Source organism: Diplotaxodon limnothrissa, linkage group LG20 (genome assembly GCF_057381915.1).
Source record: "Diplotaxodon limnothrissa isolate DT_005_m linkage group LG20, D_limnothrissa_male_GT1.1, whole genome shotgun sequence".
Lineage (NCBI taxonomy): Eukaryota > Metazoa > Chordata > Actinopteri > Cichliformes > Cichlidae > Diplotaxodon > Diplotaxodon limnothrissa.
In genome coordinates, this window is record NC_140615.1 from 20566666 (window position 1) to 20590556 (window position 23891).

A 23891-nucleotide genomic window follows, 5' to 3' on the forward strand; every position below is an offset into this window, starting at 1 on the left:
CGTGAAGCATTTCTGGCTGCCTGACTGAAAAGAAGAAGAAAAAATCCTCACCATTTAGAATGCTGTAAAACAAAATTTAATTTGTCCAAAAAATAGAGTGCTGCTTAAAAAAGGTTTCTTTTTCAGAGAGGTTTGAAACAGCTCTGTTTGTAAAGCTGTGAAATTGTCCCTATTTACATGCAGTGCCATCACAGGGATAGTATTTCACACTGTCATTTTGTCTGTCTGTCAGTAACTGTTGGAACTGGGATGTACTCAGTCTCAACATGAAAGTCCACCTCTAATTCTTTCCCATTCAATTTAAGAGGAGGTGGTGCAGAAATGGCTTGTGTGAATTACATTGCAAATGCAATATAGCTGTTTCAAATTGAATTACTGGCTGTCAGACATACAGCATATCGTCTTCCTGCCATTTTGAAGTGAGATCTTAAGAAATTCTCCCTGCATTGTTATCTCATGTAAATGCTTGGGAACATGATGAAAGGGTCAATGCCAGTAAAGCCATAATGGAAACCCTTCAGCCGGGACTCAGAATAGACCAAGAGGACAATAAACAGAATCCAGCAGCCTTTACTGCAGGCAAATTTCATGTCAGGAATGAATACTGTTTCAGTCAAATGAATTTACTAGAATGGATTTGAATTTAAAATTTGATAAGATGTACTCCACAGTGGACTGATATGTCATGGCTTTGTTTTACCATAAAACAGGCAATAGTATAAATATACTTGAAAGGATGATACACTTATTTTAAACTTATTTTAAACGAAAGATTTAATTTTGTTAATGAAATCTTCAGGCTGCTTAAGATTATCCAGTATTTCTGTCAGGGTCCTGGGACTGGGCGACCCAGGATCCCTGAGCAGTTATGTATTATATTATTATTATTATTATTATTATTATTATATGTATTTTGGTATGGCTGCTGCTCTCCTCCATGATTGTAGATGTGAGTGTGTGTGTTTATGTCTGCGGGGATGCTTGGAGGATGGAGCTCAGCCACCTGCAGGCCTGAGGGGTGTGGCCCTGCGGAAGGACTGGCCACACCCGAAGCCACACACCTGCCGCTGATCAGGGCTCGTCGGGGGAGCTACTTAGGAGAGTCTTGGAGCTCCCACCGACGCGGGATCATTGCATGAGACTCCACGTTAGTCACCCTGTCTAAGCTAAGTCTGAAAGTGTGTGCCTGCCGATCTGAGTGTCCTGACAGCTGCCGTTATTGTTTCCCGCAGGAAGAGCGTGGAGGGCACGGAGAGCAGCGAGCACCGGGGGGTGCTGACACGGGAGCAGAGAGCACACGGACTATTCACGGGAGACACGACACGGGAGTCTGGGAAAATACGGGGAGTTATTGTTACGTTGTTTTTCACCTTGTAAATAAACACTGCCTATACATAGAGCACCGCGCCTGGGTCCTCCTTCCCCACTCCTTCCACGGTGTGCCATGCCATACCGTGACAGAATGATCCCGCCACGTATGGACCCAGCGGTCTCTGAGGAGAGGCTCAGGAGGGAGGTTATGGACAGGGTTTACAGACTCTGTGAGTTATGGTGGGAGAAGCCCGCGGAAGGTTTGCGTCGCGCCGTGGAGAGGCGGCTGCAGGAGACGCTTTTTAAATTTCCCTGGCTGGTTGACGACCTTAATCCTGTCGTCTTGGACTTCTTACTTTCCACCCTCCACCTCCACTCTCCTCCTCAGGCTGCTCACCGGCCCGGACAGCTGGTGGATTCACTGCCTGAGACGGCGGCCCCGACGCCGACACGGAAACGACGTTCGCGCCGCCAGCGTTCCTCACCGCAGCCACATCCACGGACATCTCAAGAGCCGGCTGTGGTGAGTAGTACGGACAATTTTCCATTTCCCTCACCATCTGTGTTTGTGTCTGCAGTGGACGAGCTAACGACGCAGGTAACGTCACCTTGGTCTGAGGTCGCTACACCACCCGCTGCTTCACCATCTGCAGCTGTACCTCCGCCACCGTTTCGTCTGCCTGCAGCCACCATCCTGATTTCTTTTTCACTGCCAGCTGCGGAGACACGACACGGGAGTCTGGGAAAATACGGGGAGTTATTGTTACGTTGTTTTTCACCTTGTAAATAAACACTGCCTATACATAGAGCACCGCGCCTGGGTCCTCCTTCCCCACTCCTTCCACGGTGTGCCATGCCATACCGTGACAATTTCTTAAACTGCAAACAGCAATGGGGGCATACCTGCTAATCAGTCTTTGTTATTAAAGAATCTCTCTAGAACTTATTTTCACCTCGGTGACACTACATATTGCTCATCTCAAGAGTCAGTTACAAACCATTAGTACTGTGAGCCCACCCCATCCAGACAAATAGTCAAAGTATCAATGCTTTTCCCCCCACCTGGACTTGCCTCACTGTTGGCCAGGTTTTGGTTAAACAGGGAGGAGCATGCTTTTTATCCTTTCTAAGGTTCTACCATAAGGAGAAAGGGGACTCTCATCATTGTCACTCTCTACTTTAACAGGGCAGTTCCACATTTTCATCTCAAAACACTGCTGCTCAAATTCACTATATTGCCAAAAGTATTCACTTGTCTGCCTTCAAACACATTTAAACTTCAGTGATATCCCATTCTTAATCCATAGGGTTTAGTATGATGTCAGCCTATCAGCTTCAACTCTTCTGAGAAGGCTTTGCACAAGGTTTAGAAGTGTGTTCATGGGAATTTTTGACCATTCTTTGAGAAGTGCATTTGTGTGGTCAGACACTGAAGGCCTGGATTGCTTTTCTGTCAGGTTGATGTCAGGAGTCTGTGTAGGCCAGTCAAGTTATTGGACATCAAACTCACTCAACCATGTCTTTACAGACATTGCTTTGTGCACTGGTGCTCAAAAATATTGGAAGAGGAATGGGCTATCCCCAGGTGGAATTATCTTACTAATACTGTTGCTTGCTCTTTGTTACAGACCATACAAGAAGTTTTGGGCGTCAGTTTTGATGACTAAAATTCTATTGTTTTATTAGTTTATTACTTTATTATATTTATATTTATGTAGCTTGCCATCACCAGTGTGTGAATGTGTGTGTGAATGGGTGGATGACTGGTTGTGTAAAGCGCTTTGGGGTCCTTAGGGACTAGAAAAGCGCTATACAAATACAGGCCATTTACCATTTTACCATATTTATTGTTTTATTAGTGCATTAATCAGTTGATATGTGTGTCTGTGTATTGTATCCTATACAGTTTATCAATGTAGCTTACTAATCAAGCAAAGTAGTAACCTGATAACTTATAACTCTACCTGCTTGTCCATTTAATCTAACTTCTGGCTAAAAAGGAACAATATGCCAAAAACACAGCTGTTTCAAAATGTTAAGTCTGTGGTTTTGTTCCAGTAGCCAACTTCTCATCAGTATTTATACCGATTTTTATCTATGTACAGTAGTCCCTCGTTTATCGCGGGAGTTATGTTCAAAAAATAACCCGGGATAGGTGAAATCCATGAAGTAGCCGACTTTATTTTTTACAATTATTATAGATGTTTTATGGCTGTAAAACCTCTCACTACACACTTTATACACTTTCCTCAGACAGGCATGATCATTTTCACACGTTTCTCTCTTGTTCAAACAATCTCAAAGTTTAAACCTTCGTAGAAAAATAAGTCCAGTATTATAGAAATCAAAGATCAAATCCTGTTTTCAGGTCCAGAAAATGGGAATAGAGCAGCTGCCAGAGAATTCAACATTAATGTATCAATGGTACGGAAGTAGAGGAAGCAAGAAGAATGAGTCGAATAAAGTTTGACTTATCTAATTGTTTTGTTTTGCTTAATGCGCCTTATAATCTGAAAAATATGGTAACTTCCACCTTCCTTTAGCATGTCCAGAAGTCCAACTTTTTGTGTGATGGTTAGCATCTTACTCTGCCTTTTGGGTTCTACCGCAGGAGCCTTTGACGTTTCGTCAACTTTGTTGTGTTTGTTGAACTTACAAACATACAGTACAGCACTTCAGAGTCACACTGCTAGCGATCGAAGATTTATGTAAATTTGACAAGCTGAACGCATTCTGTACTGTACAGGAGACACGGCAAGAGATGATTGACAGCCAATCAGAACACAGAACACAATGCGCTGTATTAAAAAAAAAAACATGGAAAATTGCACACAAAACACGAAACAGCGAGGTGAAGCGTTATAGTGAGGAACCACTGTACACACTCTCCACAAACTTCCTTTAGTCTCCTTTCTTATCCCTATCTCTCCACAACAACCTTTGGTCACCAAATCATAATGTTCCTTCTCCTGTCAATAAAAATAGGAGAAGTGGACTTCTGATGATGTCATGGATGGATAGATAGCCAAACTTCTCAGCTCTCGATAGTCTGCAATAAAATCCCCTGAAATCTAACAAGAATAGTGCTAGAAATTGTTCCAGTGGTATATAACTTTAGGGTGATTGATATGGGATGAACAAAAGAGGTTATTCCAAGAGTGAGATGCAAGACGAACAAGAGGACATGCATGACATGTGAAGACATGAGGCTGGAAAAGATGTCGTCAGTGAACCTCCGCAGTCTGCTAGAGACTCACTCGATTGAAAATATAAGTAAGGAACTAAAAGAGCTTTAAAAAAGACATCAAGAAACCCTCCAGTCTTTTGGTGAGAACCTGAGAAATGACATGAGGAAAGACCTGGATCATTTCAAAAATGAAATCCAAACATGCGACTGGAGAAATGGGAGGAGTGGGGAATAGAGGCCGACACAGCTCTCATTAAAAGTTTGGAAGGACAAGAAAGCCTGCAGGAAAAATTACCAGAACTAGAGTCAAGATTGAGGATGAATAATATTTGTATATTCAGTGTTCAGAGGAAAAGAAGGCGACTCAGCTATCAAGTTTGTGCATGAATTACTCAGGCGTGAGGTGGATCTTTTGGATGAGCTGAACCGCACAACTCATTAACTGGGACATCTGTGGATAAAGCCCCACCAAGACCCATCATTGTGAATTTCCTTTAATTCATCACTAAAGAGAGAATTTTGAGGGAGGCATGGAAAAAAAAAAAGATCCACGTTAAAATTAGGAGCAGATTCTCAGAATCATTGGAGCCGTGGTAGAGGCAGTGTGGGGACCTGTGTGCCAATCACACCCATATCTTTTGAACAACAAAAAAAAGGCCATTTTGGATAAAATTCAAATTTAACTGTATAAATTACTTAGATATAAAATACCTAAGTGCGAAGATCTTTCTTTTTTGTCATTTTAGCAAGGCTTTTGTTAATTGCTTGTAAAAAGTCAATAAGCAGAAGATGCTACAAAGCTGAATCACCAAATTTAGATCACTTCAACAGGGATATCAAATGGTATTTATATTTTGGAAAAGATGACTTTTCAGCTCAGATTAAGGGGAGAGAAGTTTCATAAAAAATGGCAAAAAATGACTTCCTACCTTCAAGGGACTCAGGATGCTGAGGATAAAAATTACTTATGATGTGTACTGTACAGATCATCATATGGACTTGTGAGCCCAGGCTCACACAGTGCTACTCTGCAAGCCATTTAGACCATTTAGATCAGAAAAAAATCTTAAATAAATAAACAAACCTGCCACTCCATATGAACAGCAATATTAAACGGTTTTCGTAAAGCCATCCTAGGTGGGCTAGAACCAATCCCAGCTGTCCGGCAGGAGGCAGAGTACACCCTATACAGTACACCAGCCATTGAGGTGACAATGCTAACCACACCACTGCGCTGTAAAACTGTTAATTAACTGATTAATTTTGGATTCCATCTATAACAATGTTTTCTTTAATAAACTTTTTTTTCAATATAGTCATATATTGTGAAAGACTGAAGTTGGTTATTAAGAACAAGAAAAAAAAACGTAATTTAAGGTATGTGTTAGCACATGTAGTCTAGAATTTGCATCGGGATATGGATGGGCTACCATTCGGAAATATTCAAAATACTATACATATTATGTTTTGCATCAGATTATTGTCTTAAAATTAAATCTTGCTTTTGTTTTGGTTCAGTGAGTGAGTGGGTGCCTATATGACCTGTTGGTATGATGTTCTTCTTATGAAATCCTGTATTAGTTTTATGCCAGATATAGCTGGTCTCAAGCCTTCTAAAAGTCTTTGTCTTGTTAGTCCATAGATTCATTAAGATGGGGGTTTTTCTTTGTTTGTTTGTTTTGCTTTTGTCATGTGAGATGAGTTCTTGTATTCTTTTTGGTATCTTTTTTGGTCAACGGTGTGGTTTTTTTGCCCATTCTCCCATGGATACTATAGATATCATTTTTGCCCAGTATCTTTCTTATTGTTGAATCACAAACAGTGATCTTAACTGAGACAAAATAAGGCCTGCAGTTCTTTATATGTTGTTAAGTGTTCTTTTGTGACCTCCTAAAAGAGTCTTTGGCTGTGTTGGAGTACGCATTTTGAGACCTATTACGTCACAGTGACATGATGACAGCTGTCCCAACCCGAAGTGTACTCCAAATGTGTACTCCAATGCGCCATCGATTTCCCCAAATTTGAAGTGTGGTCCGGTGTACACTTCGTGGTCCCATATGTTCCACAATTCATAGCGCGGCGGTGGGTATAAAAATATACGCCATTCAATAGTTGACCATAATCTTACAGAGATGTGATGTTTTTATACATAATTAAAGTCAGTCATATATCCACAAACACAACAAGCTGAAAGTCAGTGATGCTGCTCGGTTTGCAGTCCTGAATATCACGGCACAAGCAGGATTCACTGCACTGTTAATGTTAGCTATGTTATATTGCTGCCTCTGTTTGGTGGTGTCAAGCCAAACGGACTGTGTGTTTGAACGAGCTGACGGTTCACTCGTTAAGCTGAAAGAAAGATGCTTTAATCACAGGAGTCACACATGTGTCCACTGTACCATCTGGGAACTCTTCTTGTTTAGCACTCGTAATAACACAAACACTAAATCCTCCTTCTCTTGTGCTGTGCCCTGATGATCCAGCAGGACAAACTCAGCAGTGTATGAGGAAGAGCAGGAGGAAGAGCCAGCAGGAGCTGACAGATGGAGAGAATAGACAGACTGTTCCCTGTTTGTGTAGGACTGCTAGAAAAGTTTAAAATAACTAATTGTCTGTCCTGAATCAGTCTTATTAGGTAATGTTCAAATAATTTTATCATTCCAGTGTTTTCAGTGTGGGAGAAAGTACTCAGGGCCTTCAAGTTAAACACTATGAAAGGCAGAAACAAGTTTAATATTCAGAAACCTAAAGTATGTATCAGCAGCAGAATGGACCTAAAAATAAATGTTTGTTTCAGTTCTATGAAGCTTTGAGTATTTTGGATTAGTAGTACTGCTGTGTTTGTTGTATCATATTGCTGTAATTTTGCTTTATATATAGATGCTTCATATATTCTGAGGTAAGTTGATCTATAGTGTTACATCATATTCTATAGGGATGTTATGTGTTTGTATACTTTCTGCCCAGTTTGACCCATTTAGCAGAAGTCAGACTGTTTAAGGCTCTGATATCTATTCTGTATGAATTAAAGCAGTTATGACATGGTATGATTTTCTCACCCAATAAAGGAATATTTAATATATGAGTCTACTCTTCATTCTATCAGCAACAGTTATCACAGCTCGTACATTTTCTTTTTACGCATATATGTAAGCATTGAGCCAAATTTAGTAATGCCAACATATTAAAAGAACAATATTTGTCTCTTATATATATTACATCTATATATACACTGTCAAAGATACTTGTTTTTGAGTGAAGATTCAAGGTGATTGGAAATTTAAATAAATGCAACTTGAATCTTTACTGAAGCTCAGTATTTGACACAGAGTTCATGCTCACTGCTCTAATATATCATAATAATCTGAGAATGAATATAATATTGTCCATATTATATTTACATTAAAGTGAGATGATTTTAGTCTCATGAACAACATTAGCTAATTGTTATTTACTAGCTAATCTTGAAATGACTGTTCAGTACAGAAATGAAGCCCAACAATTATGTTTTTACAGTCCCGTGGTCTCAGCCTCAGATACGCAACTAATCAAAGTGATGTCATAAAAATGAATGAACAACAAAACATTTTTTCTCCTTCATTTCTGTCAAACAATGCTGTATGAAACGTTTCTCGCGGTTAGTATCATGGTTGCTAGGGAACCTGAGCAGGCTAGACCGTCCCATTTCACAAGCCTCTCACTTCCGCACTCCTCGTACTTCCTAGTACGCGCCGTACCTAGTACACAAACTGCGCGTACTCCGAAGCATACGGTCGCTGGATTGGGACACAGCCACTATTGTAGTCTTAGAGTCATTTTGGTCTCAATGTAATTGACTGGTGTCCCAAGTGCATTAATGCATTTCAGTCCAACAGTGACAAGTTTAATCGATGTATCATTTGTTTGGCCGTAGTCCTGAACTCTCTGAGGCAGACGGAGCTCGCGGCCAGCCTCAAGAAGTGTGCAGTTGGATGGAAGGTGGTACAGTATCTGTGGTACCATTTTGGGAGGAGGGCAGGTGCACCCCAGAACAGACAAAGCAGCAGGGATCACATCCTGCTCAGACCCCAAGAACAAAAAAAAGGTGACTAGTTTCTTGGGACTGGCTGGTATTACCGTCAGTTCATGTAGAACTCGGCAGGGATGACCAGCCCCATGACAGACCTCACCTGAAAGGGTGCCCCAGATCCAGTGTTCGTGCAGGTAAGTAGGGGTCTATTTTTGGAACCCATATTCCACATTCCTGACTTTTCTCTCACTTTCATCCTGCAGACCGATGCCTTGAACAGGGGTCTGGGGTGTATTTTGTCCAAGCAGTTGGGGTTGATTGCCTGCCTGCATATCAGGTCCTTTTGTATCACATCACTCAGTTGACTTTGTCAATGAGAAATATTTAAAAATAAGATTTTATTTGGAACATCTACACTAACTTGTTGTACTGTGGATCATGACAAGAAATGCTAAGCTTAAAACTTACCATAGAGCCATCTGGTTTGTAGTGTCACTACAATCAGGCTCCACACCATAATTAAAATGTTTATTTTCCACAATGGAAATTAATATTTACCTATGGTCATGTTGCGGGAAGCTGCCTAACTTACTCTAGCCATAGCAACAATATACTTGAATGTCTTGTAAAAATATATAACACAAAAAGACTACTGTGACTAAAACACTGTTGGTGAAAACCCACATGCATTATTTCCAGCTCATAATCATGACAGTGCTGTATGAAGTATCACTGCTCCAAGTTGATCAAGTAAAAGATAGACAAAGACTTTAATTTCCTGGTTAAAAGTATCAAAGGCATTAAATGTCAAAATCCATTTTGGTCTATGGCTTGTTTTTTTATTTCCTATTTATATTGAATTAACAACTACTTATCCCCTTCTTTTCTTGCATTTTCAAATGAATATGAATAGAATAAATTATATACACTGAATAGAGTCCTTTCATGTTATATATTTTTATTCATGACTGAGTAAATGCTTATCCTCGTGCATAAAGCGATAAAGCAGGACTTGCCTGTGGAGATAGCCCATTGCTGACAGGGTTGACATGGTTACTAGGAGTACTAGAGTTCATGAAGGTATCAGTGTAGCTGGAGAAGCTGTGCCGGTTGGTTGCCAGACCATAGGCAGTGCTGCCGTCAGGACTTGATAAACCACTCTGGTGCATGGTGGAAGGAGGTAAGGGTTGGGGACGGTGAACAGTAGCCCCACCATCTGAAAAGTAAAACACTTCACACATTAGTTCCTTCCTTTATGTAAATAAGACACTAGCTAGGCTAGGCTACCTGTTCTACCAGTTTGTATACCAGATGAGAAAAAACACATTCCCGAACATATATATATATTTAACACCAACATATAAACAACGCAAGTTTGACAACTTAAGTACACCACCATGATGCCCCACAGTATGTTGAACAGAGACCTGCATAGTGTGGATGTGATACCAAATAGGCTTAATTGGAGGCTTCTGTATCTACTTTAGGATGTCTTTACAACTAAACACAACAGGGAAAACTGGGTTAAACCTGACTGACATTTTGATAGTTACAATTACAAATATTTCCAACAGCAGGTTGTATCACACCTCTCTCTCTGTCTGGGAATTTTTCAGCTTTTTCCAAAATCTACCAAAACAAAATTCATAAACCTTGGAGCAGTGGCAGAGGACGGGCAAAGGAACAACCTGGCATGGAGATTTTGTTTTGTTAAAACTGCAAAATATGCATTGACGTTGGTAGACAATACAGTTTCTTAATGCTTTTCAATACAGTACTAATTCTGTGAGTGCTTTGATGACACGCTAACATTAATTGGGAATGCATACTCTCTGCAATCAGTTTTTTATTCTGTGAAACCACCTAATAAGTCATTCTTATAATTGAAACAATACTTTTATTCTGAGGCAATATGCTTTAATGTACTAGATAGAGGACAACACTGCAGTTTCTTCTGCTAGAGATAAGACATTATTGGCATATCAGGACCTCTTCCAGAGAAAAACTTAAATTGATCATTAAATTGTTCCATGCATCCAGTCAAAACACACACACACACACACACACACACACACACACACACACACACACACACACACACACACACACACACACACACAAAAAAGACCCAGCAATATAGGTGTAAAAGTGCCTATCATGAATCATTATTTGTTGGTAAGAACATGGCCAAAATAGCATAGTATCCACGAACTCCTTAGGAAAACCTATAGGTCACATTTGTAATCTGTCAGTGAAAGGATTATCTGTTCTACCTTGAGTGTTGGTCGGGTAGTTGGATTCTGGCAGCTGATATGTAGGAAGTGTTGGCATCCCTGCAGGAGGAAATCCACCTGGCAGAAGGTGATTGAATGCTGCAAGTTGATTGGCTCCTGCTTGTTTTCGCCACCTGGCCCTTCGATTGCTAAACCACACCTTGAAAGAGAAATATATATATGAATAAGCTGGAAGGAAAACACCAAAAATGATAAATGGCCTGTATTTGTATAGCGCTTTACTAGTCCCTAAGGACCCCAAAGCGCTTTACACATCCAGTCACACACCCATTCACACACTGGTGATGGCAAGCTACATTGTAAACACAGCCACCCTGGGGCGCACTGACAGAGGTGAGGCTGCCGGACACTGGCGCCACCGGGCCCTCTGACTACCACCAGTAGGCAATGGGTCAAGTGTCTTGCCCAAGGACACAACGATCGAGACTGTCCAAGCCGGGGCTCGAACCGACAACCTTCCGATTACAAGGCGAACTCCCAACTCTTGAGTCAGCTGAATAGCTGAATTTAAAATCAGCAAGAATTTGCACATTTACATTGATTCTATTCTGATGCCATGCTCTAGGTCTCACAGATTCTCCGCTGAAAGAGAATTTTACCTTTTCTCACCACAAAGTACATACAGATAGTCCTTTTGTGAAATTTCACACAGAGGGCAAGATCCACATTCAAAAGCCTATATTTCATTGTCCCGAATATCTGAAATGATTCAGGACATATAACTTACTCTAAGCATTAATATATTGGGACATGCCATCATTTCAAAGGTAAAACTTCAGCAAATTAATGTTTGTAGTGTGTGTTTCTGTGAGTAAATAATTTTTTTTTTCATTATCCACTGTTTCTTCTTGACATTTAGTCCTGCATGTTTGTTTTCATTTCAATTAAACTATACCACTCACATGATTTAACACAGGCATACTTAACACCTACACATCTCTAGGGTCACAGCAGAAATCTTTGCATTGCTTGCAGCTTTCTACCTGCCCACTTTTTCCAGGAATCTTCTTTTTTCATTTAGTGCAAACGAAAATGTGACTTTTATGTAGAGAAGCTGATTTGGACTTCTATATCTGCAGAGCAGACTTAAATTATTACAGCAGGCGTTGTTGCCTTGAGGTACTTGCGCAAAAACCGCAGAAGTAGATCATACGGTCTCACTACCTCTGTAGAAGAGACGTGACGGAAAGGAAACAGAATATGACCTATCATCATTTTAACATGATATCTTTGGATTGCTTTCTAATGCAAGGATGCATAGATGTGGAATGTATATGTTTGTACATTTATAGATACATATTTCTGGCACATTTAGAGACATATTTAAGGCTCTGTGTGTGGAACCCATGTTCCACATTCCTAACTTTTCTCTCCCTTTTATCCTGCAGACCAATGCCTTGAACAGGGGTCTGAGGGGGTATTTTGTCCAAGCAGGTGGGGTTGATTGCCTATCTACGTGTCAGGTCCTTTTGTATCACATCCCTCAGTTGACATTGTCAATGAATAAATCTTTAAATATAAGACTCAATTTGGAAAATCTACTCTGGGACAAGAAACACTAAGTTTAAAACTTGCCATAGAGCCCTCTGGTTTGTAAGATTTCCTCAGTGAGAAAGTGTCTCTATAGTCAGGCTCCACACCATAATTAAAATATTTATTTTCAGGAGCGGGACCACACCTCCAAACATGTTCCTTCCGGTTGTAATCTATATAGGTTTTCCCCAGTTCTGCAAACTGTTCATTCTCGTTCATTCCCCAACCTCCCTCCCTCTTTGTTCTCAATTCTTTAACTTCTTCACTCCTATTTAGTACATGGGAATCTGCCAGGCCTGGGAGCCGTCGCCAGTCCCCTTCGAAGCCTTCCCTAAACCGCAGCTCAATTCATGTCCAAGCATTCGCCTTTACCTACTAAAACGCTGTCAAACCTAAAATGAGGATGTGGGCCCAGCTAGTGAATCGAGCCTAAAGGATAATGTACCAAAGCTATCCTTGGAATTCAAAACAAAAACTGAACTTCATATCAGTTGCGCCAACATCGCTGTGGAACAAGATAAAAATCCATCATCCAAGGAAAGTCTCCACAAAACTCAATCCACTCCCTAGGCTTCCTTTCCTCCTGCTATGGCAGACCACTCCTCCACAGTGGCGCCCTGTTCCACTCCTGTATTTGCTGACCTCTGTACCCTCCAACCACCCACCAAGAACGTCACTGCAGACTCTGGAGTGACTGAAAAAATGAGATCACAGATACAAGCTGGGGAAATGAGCTTCCTCCTTAGATTGGATGGCTTCTCCCTTAGCGATAGGGTAAAGGGATTAGCGATCCAGGGGGGGCTCAGAGTAGAGCTGCTACTCTACCACATCAAAAGGACCCAGTTAAGGTGGTTCAGGCATCTGATGAGGATGCCTCTGGGAACAGTTTCCTGTGCATGTGCCCCCGAGAGGAAGTCCTAGGGCAGACCTAAGACATGCTGGACAGACTAAATCTATCAGCTGGCCTTGGAATGCATTGGTGTTCCCAGGAGAAGGCGGCTGGGGAGAGGAAGGTTTGGGCTTCTCTGCTTAGGCTATTGCCCTCTCAACCAACCCCAGATAAGTGGAAGAAAATGGAAGGATGGATAGTTAAATTGAATTGACCTCAACAGCTGGTGAAGAGATGAATGCTTCCCTCCAAGAATGTGGACAAGTGGAAGAAGAAATTATCTGACAGATAACTAACTCAAGCAGAGAAAGCAATCCTTTTGAATGATTTTAATTTTGATGTCAAATCAAAAAAATCTCGCATTTGGAACTAATTACAGCCACAGATTCAGTAATCCAAAAGAACAACACTGTGGATGCAGAGACAGAGCAACTGCAGAGGAAAGTGTCAGCCTGTCTTAGCAACACAAGGCCCCCTGTCTGATGCACTTGAAAACAGACAATGCTTCTGATCACATCTCATGCAACAGATTATACCCAAGGGAAACTATACCGAGTCAGTATGGTGTACCAGTGATACCTAAATAAGGGGGTATTTTTAAAGTTCATTGTCAGTGTGATCAATCAGTTACCTCCAACACCTCAAAGTTCCTGGCTTGAAGTTTGTGGAGAAAGGGAAAGATGCTGTGAGGGCAGAAGAAATAAGTGTCTCTTACGACATTACAGTGGGGCAAAAAAGTATTTAGTCAGCCACCGATTGTGCAAGTTCCCCCACCTAAAATGATGACAGAGGTCAGTAATTTGCACCAGAGGTACACTTCAACTGTGAGAGACAGAATGTGAAAAAAAAATCCATGAATTCACATGGTAGGATTTGTAAAGAATTTATTCGTAAATCAGGGTGGAAAATAAGTATTTGGTCAACAACAAAAATACAACTCAATACTTTGTAACATAACCTTTGTTGGCAATAACAGAGGTCAAACGTGTACTATAGGTCTTTACCAGGTTTGCACACACAGTAGCTGGTATTTTGGCCCATTCCTCCATGCAGATCTTCTCGAGAGCAGTGATGTTTTGGGGCAACACGGACTTTCAACTCCCGCCACAGATTTTCTATGGGGTTGAGGTCTGGAGACTGGCTAGGCCACTCCAGGACTTTCAAATGCTTCTTACGGAGCCACTCCTTTGTTGCCCGGGCGGTGTGTTTTGGATCATTGTCATGTTGGAAGACCCAGCCTCGTTTCATCTTCAAAGTTCTCACTGATGGAAGGAGGTTTTGGCTCAAAATCTCACGATACATGGCCCCATTCATTCTGTCCTTAACACGGATCAGTCGTCCTGTCCCCTTGGCAGGAAAACAGCCCCATAGCATGATGTTTCCACCCCCATGCTTCACAGTAGGTATGGTGTTCTTGGGATGCAACTCAGTATTCTTCTTCCTCCAAACACGACGAGTTGAGTTTATACCAAAAAGTTCTACTTTGGTTTCATCTGACCACATGACATTCTCCCAATCCTCTGCTGTATCATCCATGTGCTCTCTGGCAAACTTCAGACGGGCCTGGACATGCACTGGCTTCAGCAGCGGAACACGTCTGGCACTGCGGGATTTGATTCCCTGCCGTTGTAGTGTGTTACTGATGGTGACCTTTGTTACTTTGGTCCCAGCTCTCTGCAGGTCATTCACCAGGTCCCCCCGTGTGGTTCTGGGATCTTTGCTCACCGTTCTCATGATCATTTTGACCCCACGGGATGAGCTCTTGCGTGGAGCCCCAGATCGAGGGAGATTATCAGTGGTCTTGTATGTCTTCCACTTTCTGATGATTGCTCCCACAGTTGATTTTTTCACACCAAGCTGGTTGCCTATTGTAGATTCACTCTTCCCAGTCTGGTGCAGGTCTACAATACTTTTCCTGGTGTCCTTCGAAAGCTCTTTGGTCTTGGCCATGGCGGAGTTTGGAGTCTGACTGTTTGAGGCTGTGGACAGGTGTCTTTTATACAGATGATGAGTTCAAACAGGTGCCATTCATACAGGTAACGAGTGGGGGACAGAAAAGCTTCTTACAGAAGACGTTACAGGTCTGTGAGAGCCAGAGATCTTCCTTGTTTGAGGTGACCAAATACTTATTTTCCACCCTAATTTACGAATAAATTCTTTACAAATCCTACCATGTGAATTCATGGATTTTTTTTTCACATTCTGTCTCTCACAGTTGAAGTGTACCTCTGGTGCAAATTACTGACCTCTGTCATCATTTTAGGTGGGGGAACTTGCACAATCGGTGGCTGACTAAATACTTTTTTGCCCCACTGTATGTCTGTCTTTACTTGTCTTCCAGCTACTGATTACATGGTAGTTTGTACACTGAAAAGAGTTAAAGAAGCAGGCACCCGATTGGTCTGTAATGAGGGTGGTCCTATTCTGAAGTGGAATCACTGTGTAATTTCTTACAAAGTCCACATAAAAGGACCAGTACTAGAAACGTAGGTGTGTCATGGATTCCATAGGCACAACCCCGTTCATTTCCAATGATTCTGACCAACTATAATAGATGTTTTTAGAATAAAATGGGTTGCTAATTGCAGCCATGCAAAATCAGTAATTTCAGTGACAATCATTCAAGCTGACTATAACTGGTTTTATTTTTTGTTTCTCCATGTTTATACATTAAGTAGTACTGAAACAATGATTTGATTTGACACACCACAAATATTTTTTAGTTACAGTCTTTGCAGTTCTCTGTTTCCCATCACTATATCTCTACCATACAGTATTTAATATTAATATATTTTTTGAAACCTTCCATGGCCTCAGCTTAAGGACACAGAAATAGTATTCAAATGTAGTGTAAAGTTATAACTAGGCCTACTTAACTGTGCCATAATCCAAAGTTACAAATTTTGTCAACATGAATGAGAAATAGTTAGCTTCAAAGCAAGTTAGAAGGTGGGCATTGAGTTGGATTTTTTTTTTTTAATTTGTACTCCAGTAACTTATTCTGTGAGTAGGATGGACGTAAAATGACCATTGTCAAGTCGAGGCATACAGATAATTCTGAGGTCGGCATTTATGACCTAAGTGGCAGGCATGGAGGAGTTTCCATGCCACGCTGGTTTCTCATTGTCTCAGTTTTCTGTGACTTGATTGAGCCACTTTGCAGTTATGGCTTAAAGTTCCCCTGAGAGCGAAGACTTCCATGATCTGCTCTGATTTTTACAATGAGTGGTAGACTCTAAACTGGTGGGAAAAACAAATTCCAGCCAAGAATCTGGGAGTGAGACATGCAAGAGGAATGCAGCACCCACCCTACTGCTGAAAACTTACAGCTGTTGTTAGAACTCTACAATATTTTCCAAAACACAACTGAGGCACTGTGAAGCTGTCAAACAGAGACCAAAGCCAGTTTCCTTAGTGGAGATGTGAACAGCTGGCAGAGTCTCCAGAAGTTAGAGAGAGTTAGTCTTGCACACTGAACAAATATATAAAACACTGTGAAAAAGTCTCACACCTCATTTTGTTATATTTTGCTAAGAATATGGGAAACGTACAGTGATGTACTGAAAACAAACATACTTGAAAGTACAGAGTTTGTACAATTCTCATGAGATTAAAAGTCAGTATTTCTATGACCAACTTTATTGTTCATCACAGCTTGAACTGTTTTTGGCAGCCATGCCAATTAGAAACTTTGCATCGGGGTCAAAATCTGACAGTACTTTTCTGCATTCATAATTGAAATGCAGCCAGTAGTTCTTCTTTAATGTGGCATACCAGAACATTCTCTCCCACTTTCCCTTCCTTATAAATGGCTTCTTGACCATCACCTTTGTTGAGCAATAGATGAATCAACTGAAGGACCAGAACTGTCTCTCAGGTCCTGTGTCAGGTCATTTTATCCTGTTATGGACATTTCTTATATCTTTCATCTACTTTAGATTCCTTTTAAGACGTCCTATTTTTTGTACTCTAGTTGTCCAGTTTCCTCATTTTTTAAGGATTCACTCCAAAGCAAGCTGGTGAGCAAACCGATCTTTAATCATAACCTTCTTGGTGCAAAAATACAATTTTACACCTGCCAACCTGTGTTATCATTAACACAATGATATGAAAGAAAATAATGTATTTTTGTAACAAGCTACTTAGTTTGTTCATTGTTTTTATTTCATCATCATATTCCTTAGAACATTTTAAAATTCGGTCTTTGTTAAGTTGTCTGTTATGTATTGACACTGGCCAGCAAAGACAGAGGGACCATGAGGTCCCTCTGTCTTTGCTGGCCTGACCTGCCATTTCGGGGGTGGGGTTCCCTCCACCTCAAGCCCTCTTTCTCGCCCTCCTCTGTGTGTGTGTGTGGTGTTCTTTTCTTTTTGCAGCATTGGGACCTTGAAGAAGTTCCCACTCTTGAGCCACATACACTTGCTGGCAATCATACATATGCCGCTGATGTTCCCGTCAAAGGGCACTATTTAGTAGAGCGGTTGAGCTTCAATCAACACTGCATCATTGAGTGACAATAGTTAGTTGAACCCTGGCTCATCCAAAGAAGTGATCTTGTTGTGTTTCTCTTAGTGAAGGAAACTAAGCCATGGAGAGTTTTGGAGAGAGCACCAAGGTTTTTGTAAATATTTCGGAAAGAACTGTGGAGAGTGTGTTTGGGAGAAATTGCCCCACCACTGAGAAAATCACATTTTGTTGGAACTGTTTTGCACCTTGTTTTTTCACTGTAAATAACCTTACTGTAACTGTTCAGGAAGTCTTGTGACTGGGTTCTGTTACTGTGCCATTTGGCAAACCCGACAGACACAACACTGGTTCATCCTTTGAGTTAGGTGCCTTTTTATGTTTGAATGACACATAGGTCAGAGTTAGCATGCAAAACACATCTGAATATGTTCAATGGAATAGGAAAAATTAGTTAAAGAGAATTAAAAAAAAAAAAAAACTTTGGAAGGTTTCCAGAAACCTGAAAAACCTTTGCTCATTTTTAAAAATGACTGGACAGTCTTGCTCATTAAAAGCAAAATATAAAGAAACAAGTGATGGCTCAAGACTTCTGAATAGTACAGCAAGTTAGTAGAATATAGTAGAATGCTGCATAGTCAGCAGTAAAGGTTCTAACCAGTCTGTGTGATTTTAAAAAAGCAAATATTTTACTAATTAATCTACTGAGAATGTTGCAGCATTGTGTTCGACGACACACATGTTCTCAATAAAAAACATTATTCATGTTCTTATAGAGATGCTCTCTATCAGTCCCTCAGTTCAAGTAGTGAGTTTCAACATTTGAAATGAGTAAGTGTGTCTTTGTTTGTGGGTTTAATGTTTAAAAAAAAAAAAGAGATCAAGGATGGACTTTAGAGGGAAAACCAGCACACCGCAGACCACGGGCCTCTCTGTGTGAGGATCTAAACGTATTCTACGCTAGATTCGACACAGCGAACACCATGAGACCGGACAGTGTGCGCACCACGGATGACGTCAGTGCGCACACTGTGTCTGAGGAGGATGTGCGGAGGTGCTTCAGGAAGGTGAACGCACACAAAGCTACTGGTCCGGACGGGATTCCCGGCCGCGTCCTCAAGTCATGCGCGGCTCAGCTAGCCGGAGTGTTCACGCACATCTTCAACCTTTCCCTCTCTCTGTCTGTAGTCCCAGCCTACTTCAAAATGGCCACCATCGTCCCTGTACCCAAATCCTCCACCATCTCCTCACTGAACGACTGGCGACCTGTAGCCCTGACCCCCATCGTAAGCAAATGCTTCGAGAAGCTGGTCAGGGACTTCATCTGCTCTGCACTACCCGACTCACTGGACCCTCTACAGTTCGCATACCGCCACAACAGGTCCACTGATGATGCCATAGCCCTGACACTACATACTGCCCTGTCACACCTGGAGAAGAGAGACACGTATGTGAGAATGCTGTTTGTAGATTACAGCTCAGCATTCAATACCATCGTTCCCTCGAAGCTGGACAGGAAACTGCAGGATCTAGGACTGAGCAGCTCCCTCTGCAGCTGGATCCTTAGCTTCCTGTCTGACAGACGCCAGGTGGTCAGACTGGGCAGCATCACCTCATCCCCCGTCACACTGAACACTGGTGCTCCACAGGGGTGTGTACTGAGCCCTCTCCTGTACTCACTCTACACCTACAACTGCACGGCCACTAACAACTCCAACATCATTGTGAAGTTTGCGGACGACACTACAGTGGTGGGTCTTATCACCAACAGTGATGAGACAGCTTACAGGGAGGAGGTCAGCGCCCTGACCCACTGGTGTCAAGACAACCATCTCACCCTCAACGTCGCAAAGACAAAGGAGTTGATAGTGGACTTCCGGAGGTGCAGAGAAGTACACACCCCCATCACCATCAACGGCGCTGCTGTGGAGAGAGTGAGCAGCTTCCGGTTCCTTGGTGTACATCTGGCTGAGGATCTTACGTGGTCAGTACACACAAACAAAACAGTGAAGAAGGCGCAGCAGCGCCTCTTCTTTCTCAGGAGACTGAAAAGATTCGGCATGAGCCCCCGCATCCTCAGGACCTTCTATCACTGTGCCATTGAGAGCATCCTCACTGGATGCATCACCACCTGGTATGGCAACAGCACCGCCTACAACTGCAAAGCTCTCCAGCGAGTAGTGCGGTGCTCTGAACGGATAATTGGAGGTGAGCTTCCCTCCCTCCAAGACATCTACAGGAAGCGGTGCCTGAGGAAAGCGGGGAGGATCATCAAGGACTCCAGTCACCCCAGCCATAAACTGTTCAGACTACTTCCATCAGGAAGGAGGTTCTGCAGCATCCGGTCCCGTACCAGCAGACTGAGAGACAGCTTTTTCCATCAGGCCATCAGACTGCTGAACACTTCATAGACACCTCAGTTTCACTACTGGAACTTTAACATTATGCACTCCACACTGTACAGTAACGCCACTGTTTTGCACATGTCTCACTCTGTATATTTTATTTTATATATTTTATTTATTGTTTACTCTATTTAATTTGTAAAATATGTGTACACACACACACACACACACACGTAGAAAAATATTTAGTATACACATCCAGAAATGCATATACTATTATATTTATTAGTTTCAGATGTAGCCATTCTTGTATTTTGCTTGTTTACATTATTGTATTTGCACAACTCTGTTGCTTGTGAAGCTCGCACACAAGAATTTCACTCACATGTGCTGTACCAATGTACCTGCACATGTGATGTGACAATAAAAGTGATTTGATTTGATTTGATTTGAATGAAAAATAGACAGATGTCGCGTGGCTGGAGAGATCTATGGATTAATGGATAGTTGAATACTAATGCATTACCTGGACCCTGGCCTCAGTAAGTTTTGTTCTCTGGGCCAGCTCCTCTCTAGTGTAAATATCAGGATAATGTGTTCTTTCAAAAGCCTTCTCCAGCTCCTCCAGCTGCTCCGCTGTGAAAGTAGTCCGACTCCTACGCTGTTTCCTCTTCAGTGGAAGGTCAGGCTCTGATTCCACATCTGACGATTCATCCATCCGGCTGCCTGAATAAGCACAAGGTAAATACGAAGGTATTTAGAGCATTTAGGAAGACTTTAGTCATCATGTTTTTGTGAACATGTATTAATGCAGAATATTCACAGGACAACTGAGAATTACAAACAAATTGCCAAAATTTATAGTTGCAATGGGATGCTAACCATAACCTCATATTTAAAAGTCATTAGCATAAAGTTTGAACTTCCATGAAGATACCCTCTCTTCATGAACTAATTTGAAATGCTGTTAATTTATAAAGTCTGCTCTCAAAACAAAGGTTCCGCTTCAGGTTCCTTTATCTGTTCCTTTTTGTTAAACCTTGTTGTTTTACATTTTGGAATCAGAAACCTTTGCCCAGAAAAAAGAAACTGAAACTCACTATGCAAGGATGGTAAATTAAACCATTATTAATTAAGAAGAACAGGATAAGTCTTTACACTATTACTTTGGTATTATTCACTAAAATGACCTGAAATGCACTGAAACATAATTACCATTTCATGGTAATGTACAGGGTGGCCCATTTATATGGATACACCATAATAAAATGGGAATGGTTGGTGATATTAAAGTCCTGTTTGTGGCACATATGTGAGGGGGCAAACTCCTCAAGATGGGTGGTGACCATGGTGGCCATTTAGAAGTCGGCCATCTTGGATAGAACTTTTGTTTTTTCAATAGGAAGAGGGCCATGTGACACATCAAACTTATTGGTAATGTCACAAGAAAAACAATGGTGTGCTTGGTTTCAACGTAACTTTATTCTTTTATGAGTTATTTACAAGTTTCTGACCACTTATAAAATGTGTTCAATTGTGTTGGATTCTCAATGCAACCCTCTTCTCCCACTCTTCACACACTGATAGCAACACCGCAGGAGAAATGCCAGCACAGGCATCCAGTATCCGTAGTTTCAGGTGCTGCACATCTCGTATCTTCACACCATAGACAATTGCCTTCAGATGACCCCAAAGATAAAAGTCTAAGGGGGTCAGATTGGGAGACCTTGGGGGGCATTCAACTGGCCCACAAAGACCAATCCACTTTCCAGGAAACTGTTCATCTAGGAATGCTCGGCCCTGGCACCCATAATGTGGTGGTGCACCATCTTGCTGGAAAAAATCAGGGAACGTGCCAGCTTCAGTGCATAAAGAGGGAAACACATCATCATGTAGCAATTTCAAATATCCAGTGGCCTTGAGGTTTTCATTGATGAAGAATGGACCCACTATCGTTGTACCCCATATACTACACCAAACCATCACTTTTGTTGGTCCAACAGTCTTGGAGGGATCCATCCAATGTGGGTTAGTGTCAGACCAATAGCAGTGGTTTTGTTTGTTAACTTCACCATTCACATAAAAGTTTGCCTCATCACTGAACAAAATCTTCTGCGTAAACTCAGGGTCCTGTTCCAATTTTTGTTTTGCCCATTCTGTAAATTCTGTGCACCGATCTGGTCATCCTCGTTGAGATGCTGCAGTAGCTGGAGTTGTAAGGGTGCCATTTGTGAGTAGCTAATATCCACCAAAGGGATGTTTGACTAATGCCACTCTCCAGTGACATGCGGCGAGTGCTACGCTGTGGGCTCTTGCTGAATGAAACTAGGACAGCCACTGATGTTTCTTCATTAGTGACAGTTTTCTTGCATCCACATTTTGGCAAATCCGACACTGAACCAGTTTCACGAAACTTAGCAAGCAGTTTACTAACTGTAGCATGGGAGATGGGTGGTCTCATAGGGTGTATTGCATTGTCTTGCTGCAATGACCCGATTACTGCGTTTACCAGATATCAACACAATTTTGATCCGCTCCTCACGTGTTAACCTCTTCAACATGTCAATGGCTGTGAACAAAGTTACTTGTAAATAACTCATGAAAGAATAAAGTTACGTTGAAACCAAGCAGCACGGTGGTACCGTGGTTAGCACTGTTGCCGCACAGCAAGAAGGTCCTGAGTTCAATTCCACCATCAGGCCGGGGTCTTTCTGTGTGGAGTTTGCATGTTCTACCCGTGTTTGCGTGGGTTCCCTCCGGGTACTCCGGCTTCCTCCCACCGTCCAAAGATATGCAACTTGTGAGGATAGGTTAATTGGATAATCCAAATTGCCACTAGGTGTGAATGTGCGAGTGAATGCGACCTGTCCAGAGTGTACTCCCGCCTATCGCCCTATGACAGCTGGGATAGGCTCCAGCGCCCCCCGCAACCCTGAAAAGGATAAGCGGAAGTGAATGAATGGATGGATGAAACCAAGCACACCATTGTTTTTCTTGTGACATTACCAATAAGTTTGATGTGTCACATGGCCCTCTTCCTATTGAAAAAACAAAAGTTCTATCCAAGATGGCCGACTTCTAAATGGCCACCATGGTCAACACCGATCTTGAGGAGTTTGCCCCCTCACATATACTAATGTGCCACAAACAGAACTTTAATATCGCCAACCATTCCCATTTTATTACGGTGTATCCATATAAATGGCCCACCCTGTAGGTAATGTAGCTCAGGAGGTAGAGCAGGTCGAACGATTCCTGGCTCCCCCAGTCTGCATACCAAATATCCATGGGCAAGATACTAACCCCCACTTGCTCTCCAAAGCATCCATCTGAGTATGAATGCGTATGAGTGTATATTAGTTAGAAAGTACTGACAAAGCATAGAGTGCTTGTGTGAGTGGGTGTGTATGGGTGAATGCGGCATGTTGTATACAGCGCTTTGAGTACTCCAGGAGATTAGAAAAGCACTATATAAGAATCCGTCCATTTACCATTCACAACAGCACAAATTCCTCTCATATTGAGAACACACATACAGCCTTTGTTTTGTTGTTTATGTTTGAATATAAAACTAACAAAGCAAAGCAAAGTTGGAAAAACAGCCCAAAGAGACTTCAAAGCAATCACTGCAGTGATTCTGCTTTAGGAACATGAATAGGTAAAAGGTGATAAAAGGCTTGACTGCTTATCACTGCCTTTGTTACCTGCTCAAGATCAGGCTCTGGCTGCTAGGCTGAAGTCAGCATACACTCAGCTTTAACATCATTCTGGGTTCTTGGCTAGCTTTGTGTTAGCATGCTGTCTGTGCAGATGCTTGCAAAGAGACAAAGTCTTGTTAGCCACAGACACAGAGCACCAG

At 41.9% G+C, this 23891-nt stretch overlaps 1 protein-coding gene across 1 annotated transcript in view; it reads right to left on the reverse strand.

The window, feature by feature from the left end:
* Window positions 1-9487: 9487 nt before the first annotated feature.
* Window positions 9488-23891, reverse strand: part of LOC146610807 (paired box protein Pax-7-like) — a 55657-nt gene continuing 41253 nt past the window's right edge. The window contains exons 5-7 of the mRNA XM_085345439.1: window positions 20559-20758; window positions 10781-10940; window positions 9488-9723 (exon numbers count right to left, since the gene is read on the reverse strand). Coding sequence (XP_085201565.1) covers window positions 9488-9723; window positions 10781-10940; window positions 20559-20758 — 596 coding nt within the window. The remainder of the gene's footprint in view (window positions 9724-10780; window positions 10941-20558; window positions 20759-23891) is intronic.